This window comes from Eubalaena glacialis, chromosome 11 (assembly GCF_028564815.1).
Source record: "Eubalaena glacialis isolate mEubGla1 chromosome 11, mEubGla1.1.hap2.+ XY, whole genome shotgun sequence".
NCBI lineage: Eukaryota > Metazoa > Chordata > Mammalia > Artiodactyla > Balaenidae > Eubalaena > Eubalaena glacialis.
Genome location: NC_083726.1, coordinates 93,528,690 through 93,543,106, shown reverse-complemented (window position 1 = coordinate 93,543,106; position 14,417 = coordinate 93,528,690). Strand labels below are relative to the sequence as shown.

At 43.1% G+C, this 14,417-nt stretch overlaps 2 protein-coding genes across 5 annotated transcripts in view; one reads left to right on the top strand and one right to left on the bottom strand.

Annotated features, from left to right (window-relative positions):
* Positions 1-451: 451 nt before the first annotated feature.
* On the bottom strand, positions 452-13,340 carry MANSC4 (MANSC domain containing 4). Of its 4 annotated transcripts, none has more exons than XM_061206715.1 (5): positions 13,272-13,340; positions 8,212-8,266; positions 6,356-6,904; positions 3,627-3,761; positions 452-1,217 (listed from the first exon to the last, which is right to left on the bottom strand). In XM_061206715.1, the coding sequence occupies exons 3-5, from the start codon at positions 6,582-6,584 to the stop codon at positions 544-546; spliced, it is 1,038 nt and encodes a 345-aa protein (XP_061062698.1). In that variant the 5' UTR covers positions 6,585-6,904; positions 8,212-8,266; positions 13,272-13,340; the 3' UTR covers positions 452-543. The 4 variants fall into 4 exon arrangements, with proteins under 4 accessions (XP_061062698.1, XP_061062695.1, XP_061062696.1 ...); XM_061206712.1 differs by lacking the exon at positions 13,272-13,340 and adding an exon at positions 11,542-12,279; XM_061206713.1 differs by lacking the exon at positions 13,272-13,340 and adding an exon at positions 11,671-12,279.
* The window catches only part of KLHL42 (kelch like family member 42), a 17,527-nt gene continuing 15,551 nt past the window's right edge, over positions 12,442-14,417 (top strand). Inside the window, exon 1 of the mRNA XM_061206711.1 lies at positions 12,442-13,381. Within this exon, the coding sequence (XP_061062694.1) occupies positions 12,510-13,381 (872 nt within the window). The 5' untranslated portion in view covers positions 12,442-12,509. The remainder of the gene's footprint in view (positions 13,382-14,417) is intronic.

Sequence of the window (14,417 nt, the reverse complement as noted above, 5' to 3'; positions counted from 1 at the left end):
AACCAAATATGATGTTATGGTGTTTTCCTCCCTGTATCTTTTTTCCATACTCATTGAGAAAATGGAGGCTTGTAGTCCAACAGTGATTTTGAGCATGGACTTTTGAACCATGTTGCCTATTAAGTCAGGCTTTGCTACATACTAGCTGTGTGACTTTAGGCAAGATACTTAGCCTCTCTTTCCTCAGTTTCCTCATCCGTAAAATGTGATAAGAACAGTATAATAGTTAACAGTAGCATACTTATCTCACAGAGTTCAAGGAATCAACAAGCTAATACATGTACAGCACTTAAAGCTATCTCTTACATCGTGCTGAATAACTGCAGAGATCAGAATTTTGGAACTTCAGCAAAAGGTACACTATTCAAAAAATGGAAATAGTCAAAAAAGCAATTATGTTTATCAAACATTGGCATTCTTTAGAGATTGGTAAGAATGGGTATCTGTGCTTTTTATTTATTTATTTTTAACCAAACTGCCCTCGTCTTACAGAAAACTAAAAATGATTCTCTTAAAAGCTTACAATGCTCACATCTTTTACCATTAAGAGCGCTCCTTCAGAATGGTACATTTTTTAATTTGCTTGGATCCTGACTTTCTCTGTCCTAGTTTATACTGGCCCTGGTGCTTTCGACAGCATCCTGATGCCAGGATGACTACACAACAGCAGAGAAAGATGACAGAGGTGCAGAGGGCCACAGGAACCAACCACATCTTGGAAGTCACAGGTGCCCCATCAGGTGTTGTGTCTTCATTCTCAGATGTACGGTTTCTGCTGTTGTATCCTTTGGTTTTGTTCAGTAATTGTTTGCTACTGTTGAGTTGGGATGGAATAGGCATATGAGAAAGTTTTGTGTCTATAGGCACAAAGAAAGGAGAAATAGTCTTGTTATCTGGATTGTTGATGAACTCAGTACTGGCTGACACCATATTTACGTTTGTGGTAATGGAGTCATTCAGAGAAATGAATCTTGCCCAAGAGTCTGTGGTTAATTCCTTGGAATACCTAGTATTATTTGTGGTTGCAAACAAATCTTGATATGTGATTGATGATGGAGCCTCTACTGATGGTAGCATTTGGTTTATCATGGTCGTTTGTTGTTTATCTGAATACAAAGCTTTTAGAATCCTTAGTCTCTCCCGTATGTTAGATGAAGAACGGGTATTTAGATATGTGGGCAGTGATTGTTCAAAAACCAGCAAATCTGGATCTACACCTGAAATATAAATAAGGCATCATTTAAATTTTATTTTTAATTTAGAAGACAGGACCTTAAAGTACAGTTTGGAGAAGTCTTGGATTTTGCCACTGTAAGTTATTGAACTAAGCTAATTTCAAGTTCCACCACTGCATACTTCTGAAAGGCTTAGAAACATACTAGCCACGTTTGAATTTTTCTTAACTTTCTAAGACACTTTCTGTTGCAAATGAACTTGGCTACATCACATCGTGGAGAAAACTGCCAGGGCTTTTGCGCAATAATAGCAGTATTGGGCAAGAGCTGCAGAAACAGTAACCATTTGATATGTATGACATATTAAAGTCAAACAAAATGGGGCCTGAGAAGTGTAACTATTCAAAATTATTAGCAGAGCCCTAAATCTCATCCCTTCCCAGTGCCTGAGGGTCCAGTGCCTGAGGGCCTTCAGTGTTCTCTCTCTTCTTGTAAAACTCCTTTCCCTCTGGCTTCAAAAACTCTCAACAGCTTTACAGTTGTCACACTGTTTCCCTTTCAGTCTCTCTTGAGCCTGCTCGCTCTCTCAACACACCACCACCTACTCCCTTTCCTTTCTGATTTGTTTTGTGCCTTCTGTCATTTTGTTTCCATCCTCACTATTCTGCCAATTCTGCTTCTGGGGTGATCAGTACTTTCCCTGTTTCCTGGTCACTGTATCTCATTGCTTTGGCTTCTCTCTTGTTCTTCATACTGATGGCCACCTCTCCTTGCATTCTTCTCCCGTGACTCCCTGGACCCCAAATTCCTTTGGCACTTTATCTCAGACTGCCTGCCTCTCGTTTTTCCCTTCCTTTGCTGGTTCTCTCCTTGGTCCTCACTGATTGTCCTATAATCTTTAGTCTTTAGTCCTTGGTTTTTCTGCTGTACTTCTCGTCATCCCATACCAACCACCCTCCCACCCCCTGCCACCAAGAGATTATCCTCATCAACTGTCACCACTACATTGATGGCCCTGAAATCCACATCCCCAATTTTTTCCTCTTTCTTGAGCTCTGATCTCATTTCTCCTGTGCTCTACTGGAGGTTCCCACCTAAACATCTCACATCACCGCTGACATTCTCAAAACCATCATCTGGTCTGCCTCTTTGTCTTTTTCAGCGGCATCATCATTCTTCTGTCACCCATGCTGGACTCTGCACTGCAACGGGATTTTTGACTCCTCAGTTTTCTTCTTCTTTATCCAAAAAGTAACTAAGTGCTATCCAAGCCCTTCCCAATATGCTAGCAACCATCCCTCCTCTTCGTTGCAACTACAGCCACCTTGTCCAGATATAACATTACCCTGACTGCATTTTCTAATCTGCATCCTACATATAATTTTCCTGGACTAAGATAACCAGACATCACTTTAATGATAGTGTTTTCTCATGAAATACCTTTGTTGGTTCCATATTTCTGACAAAGTCAAACCAAAACTCTCCTCTGTTCTTTTGTTACCTGGCCTACCCTATCCTACCCATATTTCCATTGCAGCCCCAAATGTACCCCTATTGGAGCCACACCAGTGTTTGTGCTTTGCTGGGGTGTGATACGGAGCTCCTTATCTTGCCTCTACCTGGCCTCTTCCATGAAGCCTCCTCTGAATAATTGAGCTTTCTTTAGTCTCCCCTTCTTTTGCGCCTTTGTACTTAAGGCAGTATCACACATTTTTGTATTTAATTGTATGTCTTACACTAATTGTAAGACTTGTTGCGTCAACTAGATTAGAAGGAGCTCGAGGGCAGAGATATGGCTGTAATCTCCTGCAGTGTGGAGCTCAGCATGGAGCATTATGTGTTCAATAAGTACAGATTGATCAAGAAATTTAGCCTCCTTTGTATCGTGTTGGCAAAAATCTATTCTTTGATGTTTACTGATTTGTACCCTGAGATTATATACACGGGAAAGGACACTTAAATATGTATTTTTCTAAAGGAAAATGTAGTCGTTTTCTTGGGACCAATGCTATGCTAATGTGTGGCAGTAAGTGCATTTCCCCATCCCCGACATCCATCTTTGTAGAATCCTTGTATACAGCATCAGCGAACCTCAAAACTGACATTTAGCATTTTCTTTATTTCCTAGTGGTATCCTTAACCACTATAGTAGAAATAACCTATTTTGGTTCTTGCTGAAGGCTCTTGGAATAAATGAAATACAATGCTCTTGTTCAGTCACATATGATTTGTTATCTGGGATGAACTCATCCTTGCTGAACATGCCAAATTAATGGGAATTTCCTTTTAGTTTTCTGCCCTGGAAGCCCCAAACTTTTCCAGACAGAGTTCACTGGGAAATAATGATTTAGATTCATACATGGCTACTGCCAACCAATTTCTAGGTTATATGCCTCTACTAAAATATTACTGACATTCTTCAAAATACATACAAAGGACATAAATCATTACCGTCTGTTATGTTGTATAAAATGGCGCTGGTTCCGGGCTCCAATATGCAGCTCTCCAGGGTTGGGCAGTGAATATGGAGGCAGTTGACATCGCCATGAATAGGATCGTGGAAGAAGACAGCCAAGTTACAGGAAACTGAAAAGGAAGCAGGCAAAGTACATCTGCAGATGGTCTTGATTTCTGCAGCTTGATGAGCTCTGAGTAGCTTACATTTCTTTCAAGAACACTGGATTAACAGTACGTTGCAGGGCTATGTTCAGACATCTTACAGAACATTATGAACTATCGCAAATGCTTCTGTGAATATGGGAAAATGCCTCTTCAGAAGAAAATAGCTACCAATATTCTCAGTAATCTTTCACACATCCCATGCTACACAGATTACCTGGAATCATTGCCCAGTCCCAGTATTTTATGTTCAGGAAAATCCAATTGGCTACAAAAACCTCTGGGGATTTATATAGATCAGATTTCTAGATGCAATACCCTCTCAGAATACTAAGGCACTGAAGTTCACCAGAGAGAAAGAGGAAAAAAATAGACAAAGCCTGTAACAGAAGGGGGAGTGATAGGAAGGGCAAAAACAGTAATGACCCGTGTTGTTGGGAGAGGCCCAGGTGGCGTAAAGGCAGCAGGCTGGGTGAACATTACCTTGACCCCGACTGCAGGTGTGTGCTAGCCCCATGCTGCAAAGCCACGTCCAGTGAAAAGCTAATCGGTGTCATTCAGAGAGGAAGGGAGTAGACAGACAAGGTGGTTAGCATTTGGGATTCTAGTGGGGAGGGGCTCATCACTTGCTCTTGCCGGCTCCCCTTTTCTAAGTAGATTTGCTCCATAAACGATACCGTGTTATTTCTGGAAGGTCAGATTTGTTGAATGCAAATCTTCAGTCTGTCCTCCTTTAAGTGTAGCACAGATTTTCCTCCTGCTGTAGTGTAGTAGGAACCATGTGATGGGAAATATTCATGGGCCCAAAGGTATCAGCTTCTTTAATAAAATGAGATTACGGAGGGAGAGTGTACGATTACCAGACCTCCGAGTGTGCCTACAGCTGCTGTGGAATTGCTGGCAGAACCTGCTCTGCTTCTGTGTAAGGTTAACTGCGGGGGTTACGTCTCCCCTATTACTTCTGGGACACCCCGTGTTTCTACACTCTGTATTTTTCCAGAAGGAGAAAGAATAGGACAAAAGTCAATTAATAATACATTGCTAATACATTATAGATTACAAATACATTCCCTGAGGACTGTGCTGTAAAGTTTAAGGAAAAGGAAGAAAGAATATTCAAATTTAGACATCTAAATTTCTGATAAGAAAGTAGTGGATGCTGTAGGGAGCAATCTTTCAAGATCTTTTACATTCTTCATGCATATTTCAGAGTCCCAGCTCTGAGTAGGTTAGCTATTGTAGGATTGTGCATTTTAAAGTTCTGGCTTCTAGGTAAAAACTGGGATGTGTGTTCATGCCTTTTCTTCTCCTGGAGAAAGAAAGCCACAACTTGGAAGCCACAGAGGCTCTAAAATCCTGGAATTCTACTGGATGCTTCTAGTATCCCCGGAAGTCCAGAGGCCACAGCTTCCCTGGTGTGGAGAGTCAGGTAAATTCATGCCACGGGAAAATGCTGAAAAGGTATCAACCCTCCCTCATCTCCTCTCAGTGAAGGCTTCTGGGGTTATAAGCATCTGAAAGCAGAATATCTAGATTTGCTACCTCTTCCAAAATTTCCCTTTAATAAATTAATTGCTCTCTTCTGTGCCTGATTAACTTTTGAGGGCTAAGCCTGTGACAACTTCTCACACTGTGGTCTCTTGACAGTCGGTTTAGACTCTCCAAGGAGCTCTAATTTGCATCCCAGAAATCTTACATGGATAATTGGATAGGAGGCATTGACAATTAATGTCGGTAAGAAAACATGGGAAGAAAGTGTGGAACAACAAGAGAATTATTTTAAAGTACTGTGTTGCTTTTGTTGTTTCTTTCCAAGTAGCTTTCAAATCTTGGAAAAATGAAAAATAAATGAAGTCTTTAATCAAATGTAACTTGAAATTCTGCAACAATGAAATGTTTTCCTAATTACAGGCCTTGATTATATTATATGAATGATATTTAACCCTGAATCCAGATTTCAGACCAAAAAAAAAAAATTCTGTTAGGATATTTTGAAAACTAACTTTCTCTCTCTCTCTTTCTTTCTCTCTCTCTCTCTCCCTCCTTTCCTTTCTTTTCCTCTTTTTCTAGTTGACATATATTTCCCTATTTCTTTCAAAACATGAACCACAATCTAAATTCCTGTTCAATACATCCCCACACTTGGTCAACCCAAGCAAGCACATTTCAAAAGTGTGATACGATACCAATATCACCAAAAGAACCTTGAAAAGGAAATACTTTTGAAATCATATATGCTATATTCTGGGCTATAGAAATATTGTTAGCCAGCCCTCAAGGCAATATTTTCATTTAGCACTTTAGTGAAGAGAAGAGGTTCCCTGTTACCTGTAGGTTCATAGCGTCCCGGGTCATTACTAGATTTGTAAATGGAGCCTGCACTGGCCCCAGCTGCAAAATCAGTCTCAGTGTCTCTCCGTCTCTGCCCACTCCCTCATCCCAGGGCATCTTCTCTAGTTCTCGTCAACTGTTCACTGCACCCTCTGCCTAAGGGTCCTTTCTTAGGTCCTCATTTTGGAAGTTTCCCCTGATTTTTGCTCAGGTCTATCATCGACACTTACCATCCTTCCTAAGACAGCAGCTCTGACTGCACTTCTGACCAGTGCTTTCGGAATAATACTTCAAGAACTGGGCCCCCAGCTTCTGAGACTCCTCCAGGTCAATTAGGAGACCTGGGAAGCGTCGGATCCAGCAGTCTCTGTAAAACACAGTGGGTGAGCAGAGAGAGTCTGAGGTCCACCCCATGCTTAAGAGCAAAATCACGTCTGCTGCCACGGCCACCACATGCATCTCCCTGGGATGAAGACTCGGCAATAAGTCTGATGACCAGACAGACGCTGAAGCTGACCATCAGGGTTTAGAATGGTTTCTGGAACTTCGGGGCTGTTGCTAAGGGAGAAGGCTCCCTTGGAACTCTGTGAAGGGTCACTTTCTAGAAAAATGAAGCGGCTCTTTGACAGCACGTTGATTTTTCTTTTGTTTCTTCCCAGTTGCACCCCAGGTGAACATTTGACTTGATGCTGTTAATGCTGAACACTTTCCAGGCCATTTCAATACTCTGTCCTTTAGCCTTTGGAAGACGTAGATTCTTTCCTCTGCCTTTATTCTTTCTGTGAAAGTGAAGTCACAGACACCTTTTACTAAGTAAATATAAAGGCAAGTTGAAATCCTAGCCAAGAGTCTTTCTGAGGAAAACAATAGTTTAGTCACTTGATGTCAGATAAAGGAAGGATCCATTTCACCAGAAACAAGACATCATTTTGTCAGGACACTTCTATAAGGTTTTTTAAGAAACTTGTGACTGCAGGGTTTTTTTTTTCAATTATCTTCTTTTCTTTGATTTGAAGTTCTAATATTCAGGTTCACTAGAAAACTAGTTTGAGCATGGGTTTAAATTCTTTGTTTTTGCAAAAAAAAAAAATCGAAAGTAAATGAAAACTGAAAATGAAATAAAAAATTTAAATTTTGCAGTGATTTTGAAAACACTGAATATGAATCCTGGTCACTTCTTGGTGCCAGGCATTTTTTGCAAAGGCCAGCCACAAGCTTTTTAAAAAGAAGATTAAAGATCCAGCCAAAAGAATATCCTTATAATGTAGATGGAGCACAATACCCATTAAAGTGTATTTTGTTCAGTCAAGACTAAAAAGCATAATTGAAAATTGTGATGAAGTTCAAAAGCATAATTGAAAATTGTGATGAAGTTGCCTAATCTGTTTTCTGATATTTATGTTTTCAAGTTACAAAGAAGTCTTTGGGAAGCACATACATAAAGGCATCTCTGAAGCAGATGTAGTTACAAGAAATATGCATTAGGGAAATAATAGTTTTAAATTTCTACATATTAATAAAGTTACTTCCACTGCAATGCCAAAACATTTGAAAAAAATATTAAAGACAGTGAAAATGGCTTCCTTTGTGAAGTCTGTGTGTTCCATATCCCATACATTCCAAGATGAAATTAGTTCAAAGCATGGAACTGTTGCTTTTTTGTATCCATTTTTATACAAAGCATTAGTGGTAATTAGTTCGGGGCATAAAGTACCATACTGCTCTTTTAAAAAAAAAAGAAAATGAAACTTTTTCTCTCTTGTGATCTGTTTCTCTTATACTTTTTTGCACACTCACTCACTTGACACAAAAATGTTAACATTCTTTGAACTTTCATCTCTTCACCTGTCTACTAATAAGTTTAATAATCATCTTTTGATTTTTAGAAGCACAGTATTAACGATTGATAATAAAGAGGATGACAGTCAAAAGACTGAATAGCTTAAAAAAAATTTCACTTTCTGCTGAGCAAAAATTATATCATGGACTAACACCTAACCTTCCATAAGCCACATAAAATGCACTAAAAATAAAAAATATTTTATTCTAATGAACTTCTCTTAGAAAGCAAGTTTCAGTTGCTTACCTGCAAGCAATCTGAGTGTTTCATCTGTTCACAGGAAAGAGGGAAGAGAGGTTTCCTAAAGGCAAAACAGGAGACAGATGAGGAACAAAAGAGTACTCCCTGTTTTACCATGAGGTTCCATAGCTATTTTGATTAGTTCATGCCCTGGGGACATAAACCGGAAAGTCAACTTTCTAACCTTCTAACCTCCACATCTTTCAGTCGCATTAAATGTGGTTTCTTTCCTGTGATATACAATTCTTGAAGTTCTCATGTTCCCTGCAGGGATAATGGAACAATCCACAGTTGTTTAATCCTTTTGCTGTCAGATGATGTTCAAGGGGAGACCAAAGTTGCATTTTAAAGAATCTACAAGTTCCAATGTAAAAGCAGGCTCTAAAATTTTTAAAATAAATTTTGGGGTGATTGATGAACATTGAGTCTGGAAACAGATAACTTCTTGGAGCTGGGTATTTTGAAAAGGAGAGATTAAAAACTGAACAGCAGGGACAGAGGGAGGAAACTTCAACCAACTGAGATGTGGAGCAGAAACATCCCCCCATGAGCCTGATTCAGTAGCTCTGGTGTGGGAACCAGAATTCTTATTTTTATAAAAAGTATCTCAGGTGATTTCCTAAGATGTTTGGAAAACACTGAAATAGGTGACTGAAATAAGTGAAAGTTTTGCCTACATGAAGTGCTCAGCCTGAATTAAATAGAATCATTTTAAGAACTGTGCTACTTTAAATTCATTTAAATTGCCCCCTATGCTTTAATGAAAGCAAGATATTTCAGTTTTGCTTATTAAAAAAACAAAAAAGAAACAAAGTTGATTTAGAAGTATTGGAGGGACTAAAAAATAGAGATAAACAATTTTTAAGTGGTAGTGAAGTAATAGCATAGGTTTCCTAAATTCAAAAGATTAAAAAACAAAAAGTCAATATGTCATCCTTATTTTAAAGATGCTAATTGTAGTATTTACTTAACATTTTCATTTCATCAGTTCATAAAATTGGTGGAAATCATTTTGTAAAATGGGGCCTGAGAAATTAGAATATATCATTAATTATTAAATTGACATGCATTCACTTAAAAAAACCCAAACCATACCGAACAGTACAATAACAAATAATAACCATTCAAGATCTTACAATGTTAACATTTTGGTAATGTCCTTCTAAACATCTCCATTCAAAAAATAGATACTTATATACAATTTTACAAAAATGGATTCACACTGTTTCAGAAACTTTTTTAAAAATCCAGTGTAAAATTACATGTTCAGTGTCTCTAAAGAAAGCTCTACATCTAAAATTGTAATAGAATGGTATTTCATTCTACCCATGTACCAAAATTTACTCTGAGCCTTAGCTGTAAAAGAGTATTAAAATAGATTATAATCCACAAAGAGCACTTACAACATGCAATAAACTTTCAATAAATGTTAGCTACTCCTAACATTATACATTGTTTTTCAATTTATTATTCAAAGCAACACTGTGACAAACATCTTGTACTTTGATTTTTTTCCATTCTAGGTCAAAAGGTATACCTTCCATAAAAATTCTTGAAGCAATAGCCTAACTCTGTGTTTGACCATTACTTTAGGCTTTTGTAAAACAGATCATGATGTGTTTGAAGTGAATCATGGTGCCACAAAGGCCACTCTTTATTATTCATTAATCAGTGGATAACTATAAAAGTATACCTCCAGTTATAGACAAGCAATATTTTCATGAAGCTTAAAAATAATTTTAGGTCTTTTGTAAATAAAGTTTATCTTGCTTTGACTTTGCATTTCTAGCTTAACAGAAAACTTACTTTGTGAGTTATTCAAATGACTTGATCTTTAAGAGGCTTTCAATTCTAAATGACCTTATGTCAGGGGCCAGAAAGCTTACAGGATCAGTGCCCAGTACTGTCAAGCTGACACCCCAGATTACCTGCCCAAGATCTGCTCCGATAATATTACTGCCCGTGAATTGCCTTTCTAATGCACGTGATTTTTTTTTTTTTTTTTTTTGGTCTGTTTTTAAAAAGCAAGAAAATACCAGTCTGAGGCATATCTGTGATGGCTGGGAAACAAAAGCATCCACTGGTGAAAGATTCTAAAGGGACCGAGGAGAGACTAAGAGCCTGTTCTTTGCTGCCCCACTGAATCTGGCACTGTTGCTGATGGAGGGACAAATAAATCCCAGGTCCAAGACTCTGACACAGGGGGCAACTTCCGGCAAAATTTCCCCAGTTAAATGCCTAATACTGGACGTGGAACATTAGAGGATGCTAAATTCATGACCACCTACCCCCAAAAAACCTTAGATGTCTCCACTACACGCTCATTGAGAACAGAAGTGTGAAAGGGCCAGGTGAGAACTGAGTTTTATCAGTAAGGATTTAAAGGCCAGGTGAAACAAGGTGAAAGCTAGACGTTTTTCCCAGGATCCAAGAAAATATCTTGAAAGAGGCAAGTTATAGGTCCATCTTTGTTTCCTTCACTTTTCCCAGGGAGGCCAGAATCTACTACAATTTTTTTCTATGTCTTCAAAATTTTAGTTTCTTGTTCATGGTGTATTATAAAGAAAATAAGGGATGACAACACCGCACTATGAAGCTGTTAATTACACAGGAAGAAGTGCAAATGTAACCGAACAATGTGTTGAAAGAATTTCGTGTTTTACCATACGACTTTCTTCTCTGTTTTTTAACCCTTCCCCTTCCTAACATAAAATGTTAATTAGCTTTGTAGGAGGTATCTTTTGTTTGAAATAGGGGGCAATGTATTTATGAAGAAGTTACTATTTAACAACTTGTCATTCAAGAAGAAAGCTAAAACTTGTTAAAAAAAAAAAAGAAGTCCAAATACATATTCTCTCCCCAAGTAGAGGACTACTATTTGGTTCTCAGTCTCTGGTCTGAGAAAGTTTCCAAGCGGTTTTTGGTTAAGATAAGGGTGAACACACACACACACACACACACTGCTCCCTCCCAATACTATCCCTTCTACTCAAAGGTAACCTAACAATTACCGCCTACTCCCCGTTTTGAGGATTAATTCATAGCTCAGGAGCAGCACAAGATCCTTATTACTTGGGGTGAGCTTTCTACTTGCAATGTTCGGTGTAAGAAGATGGGGAAGAAGTATCCTTCCTTATGAAGTCCTCAGACTGTAGGGGCAGGGGTAAGGGAGGGGTAAGAGGGTGGCGAGAAAAGCCACCTCTGCAGGCAAATACGAGCAAAAGCGGCCAGACCTTTTGCCCAGAGGTAACATTCCGTGATGGCTTGTCCAAACAAACTGAAATTGGGAATGCAATGGCTGTTAGAAAATATTTAAAAGAAGGCACGTGATCTAACTTTATTTAGTTGAGTTGTACTTCTTTCTTTTAATAGCATAAAGAGAACAGGCCGCAGCAGCAAATACAAGCTCCTCTGCTTCCCAGCCCTTTCTATCGGGGGCACCCGGTGCACCGAGACCTGCAGAACCTGCTGCCATCTGGCTGACCCTTCTTCCTGCAAGATGGCTCCTACGCGATGACCATTCCGAAGAATCAGCTCGAGGTGCCACCTACACGCTCAGAGACGGCCCGTGTGCCTCGGTCCCCCGGGACACGATGCCGGACTCGACAGGACTGGCGATCCCAGATGTGATGTCTTTTTGACTCCCGGACCCCGACTTATTTCATCCCCTTCCTCCCACGCCCGTTTCTTTTCCTTTTCCCTTCCCGCTGGTAAGGCGCCTTGGAAGAAGAGGCAACCGGCTTCATCCCGCCTTCCGCGCGCCCGGAGCATCGCCGCAGATCAGGCGGGCTGCAGGGTCGCGGCGCCCGGCGCGCGGGGGCGGCCGCGGGGACGCGCCTTCCCGAGGCCCGCCGCCGAGGCCCGCCACCTCCTACCCTCCCCGAAAGCCGGAGCCGGGCGGCGGGGGTCCTGCGGGCGGAAGTGAGAAGCCAGGCGTGGGAGGAGGCTGCCGGCTGGGGGCTGGGATCCCCTCCCGGCCGACGGCCCGGGACGACCCGAGCGGGGAGCGATCGTCGCCCGGGCCTTTTTTGGCGCGGACGGAGGCCGGAGGGGCTGGGCCGCCGGTCCCGGGGGGCGAGGCCGAGCCGCCGCCCCCGGGACCGGGAGGAGGGGCCGCCTCGGCCCGGAGAGGCTGGGCGGGCGCGGGCGGGCGCGGGCCGCCCTGCGCCGCCGCCGCCTCCGCCTCCGCCGCCTCCTCCCGGCGCCGGCGCTCGGCGGCCGCCCCGGAACCCGGCGAGCGCGCGGGGGCGGGAGGCGGGCGCTCAGAGCTGGCGGGAGCCCCGGCCGCCCCCGGGCCCCCGGCCATGTCGGCCGAGGAGATGGTGCAGATCCGCCTGGAGGACCGCTGCTACCCGGTGAGCAAGAGGAAGCTCATCGAGCAGAGCGACTACTTCCGCGCCCTCTACCGCTCCGGCATGCGCGAGGCCCGGAGCCCGGAGGCCGGCGGCCCCGAGGTGCAGCAGCTGCGCGGCCTCAGCGCTCCGGGCCTGCGCCTGGTGCTGGACTTTATCAACGCCGGCGGCGCCCGCGAAGGCTGGCTCCTGGGCCGGCGCGGGGAGCCGGGCGGTGTCGGGGATGGGGAGGAGGACATGGACGAGGTGAGCCTGCTGTCCGAGCTGGTGGAGGCGGCCTCGTTCCTGCAGGTCACGTCCCTGCTGCAGCTGCTGCTGTCCCAGGTGCGGCTCACCAATTGCCTGGAGCTGTACCGCCTGGCGCAGGTGTACGGGCTGCCCGACCTGCAAGAGGCCTGCCTGCGCTTCATGGCCGTCCACTTCCACGAGGTGCTGTGCAAGCCCCAGTTCCACCACCTGGGCTCTTCTCCTCAAGCCCCCGGGGATGTCAGCCTGAAGCAGAGGCTGAGAGAGGCCCGGATGACTGGGACTCCTGTCCTCGTGGCACTGGGGGATTTCCTGGGGGGACCCCTGGCCCCTCACCCCTACCAAGGGGAGCCCCCGTCCATGCTCAGGTACGAGGAGATGACTGAGCGCTGGTTCCCGCTGGCCAACAACCTTCCTCCCGACCTGGTGAATGTCAGAGGGTACGGGTCCGCCATCCTGGACAACTACCTCTTCATCGTGGGCGGCTACAGGATCACCAGCCAGGAGATCTCCGCGGCGCATTCCTATAACCCCAGCACCAACGAGTGGCTCCAGGTGGCCTCCATGAACCAGAAGAGGTAAGCACCCAGCCGCTCTGCTGCTTTCCCATGCCATCCACCTGTTCGGGACTCCGTTCCCGCGTGTTTACTGGGCAGTAACAGGAGGTTATGCTGAGGTGGGAATGACATCCTTGGGAGTGTTGCTGGCCTTGACTTTGGCAAAGTTCCCGACGAACTAAGAGCTTGCTAGGAAGCAGAGGCCCTAGTGAGGTCAACTAGCTGAGTAGTTTCTTTGCAGGTATTGCGCCGTTAGACAAATTGCCTTTTTTTCGCGTCTCAGTGGAAAAAAAAGATGTCTGTGGTTTCCTAGAAGGATATTTTCAAAGAAAGCTTTCTTTAATTTTGCTTGTATTTTTACCTTTTTTTTGTTTTTTAGGAACTAATCCTGATTATAATGACACACGGGCAGTAACCTGTAACACTGACTTTGGAGGATCTTGTTGTTAATGACTTTGAAGCTTTCCATACTGAGGCACCAGTCTATGATCGGAAAATAATCATTGGACTTGTGTTAATATTAGCTATACAGGATTACCTTTCTTACTTTTTATCCTCTCTTTTGCATATCACTTTTCTTCCCAGACAGTCTTCATTATGGACCCAAGACTTGAGCCTGGCATTGGTCACCTGCAGAATTAGAACATTACCATCCACCCCAGCCTTCTCCCTTCCCATCCTGCAAATCCCTCCCAACATGCACTTGGGTGACTTGAAGAAAGGAAGAGAAAAGGAGGAGATTGGGGGGAGGAGGAGGGAACAGAGCCAGGAAAAGTATGGGAAAACAAGAGCAAAGAGCATTATAGGAAGAAGTGGTAGGGGAAGAAAAGATGGTAGGGCCCAAGATGGCCCAGAGCCATTCAGAAGTGGGAAGAAGAATCAATGTAACCCAAGAAAGGACAGGAATACCTTTTCTTCTTGTCCGCCTGTGCCCATCTCAAGCCCCACCATGGTTCCTGCTCTGAAGTGTGGAACGAGGAGCTGGGGGACTCACAGCCAGGCAAAAAAAACCCCACAAAACTCTTAACAGGAATGGGAAATTCATTACACATATTTA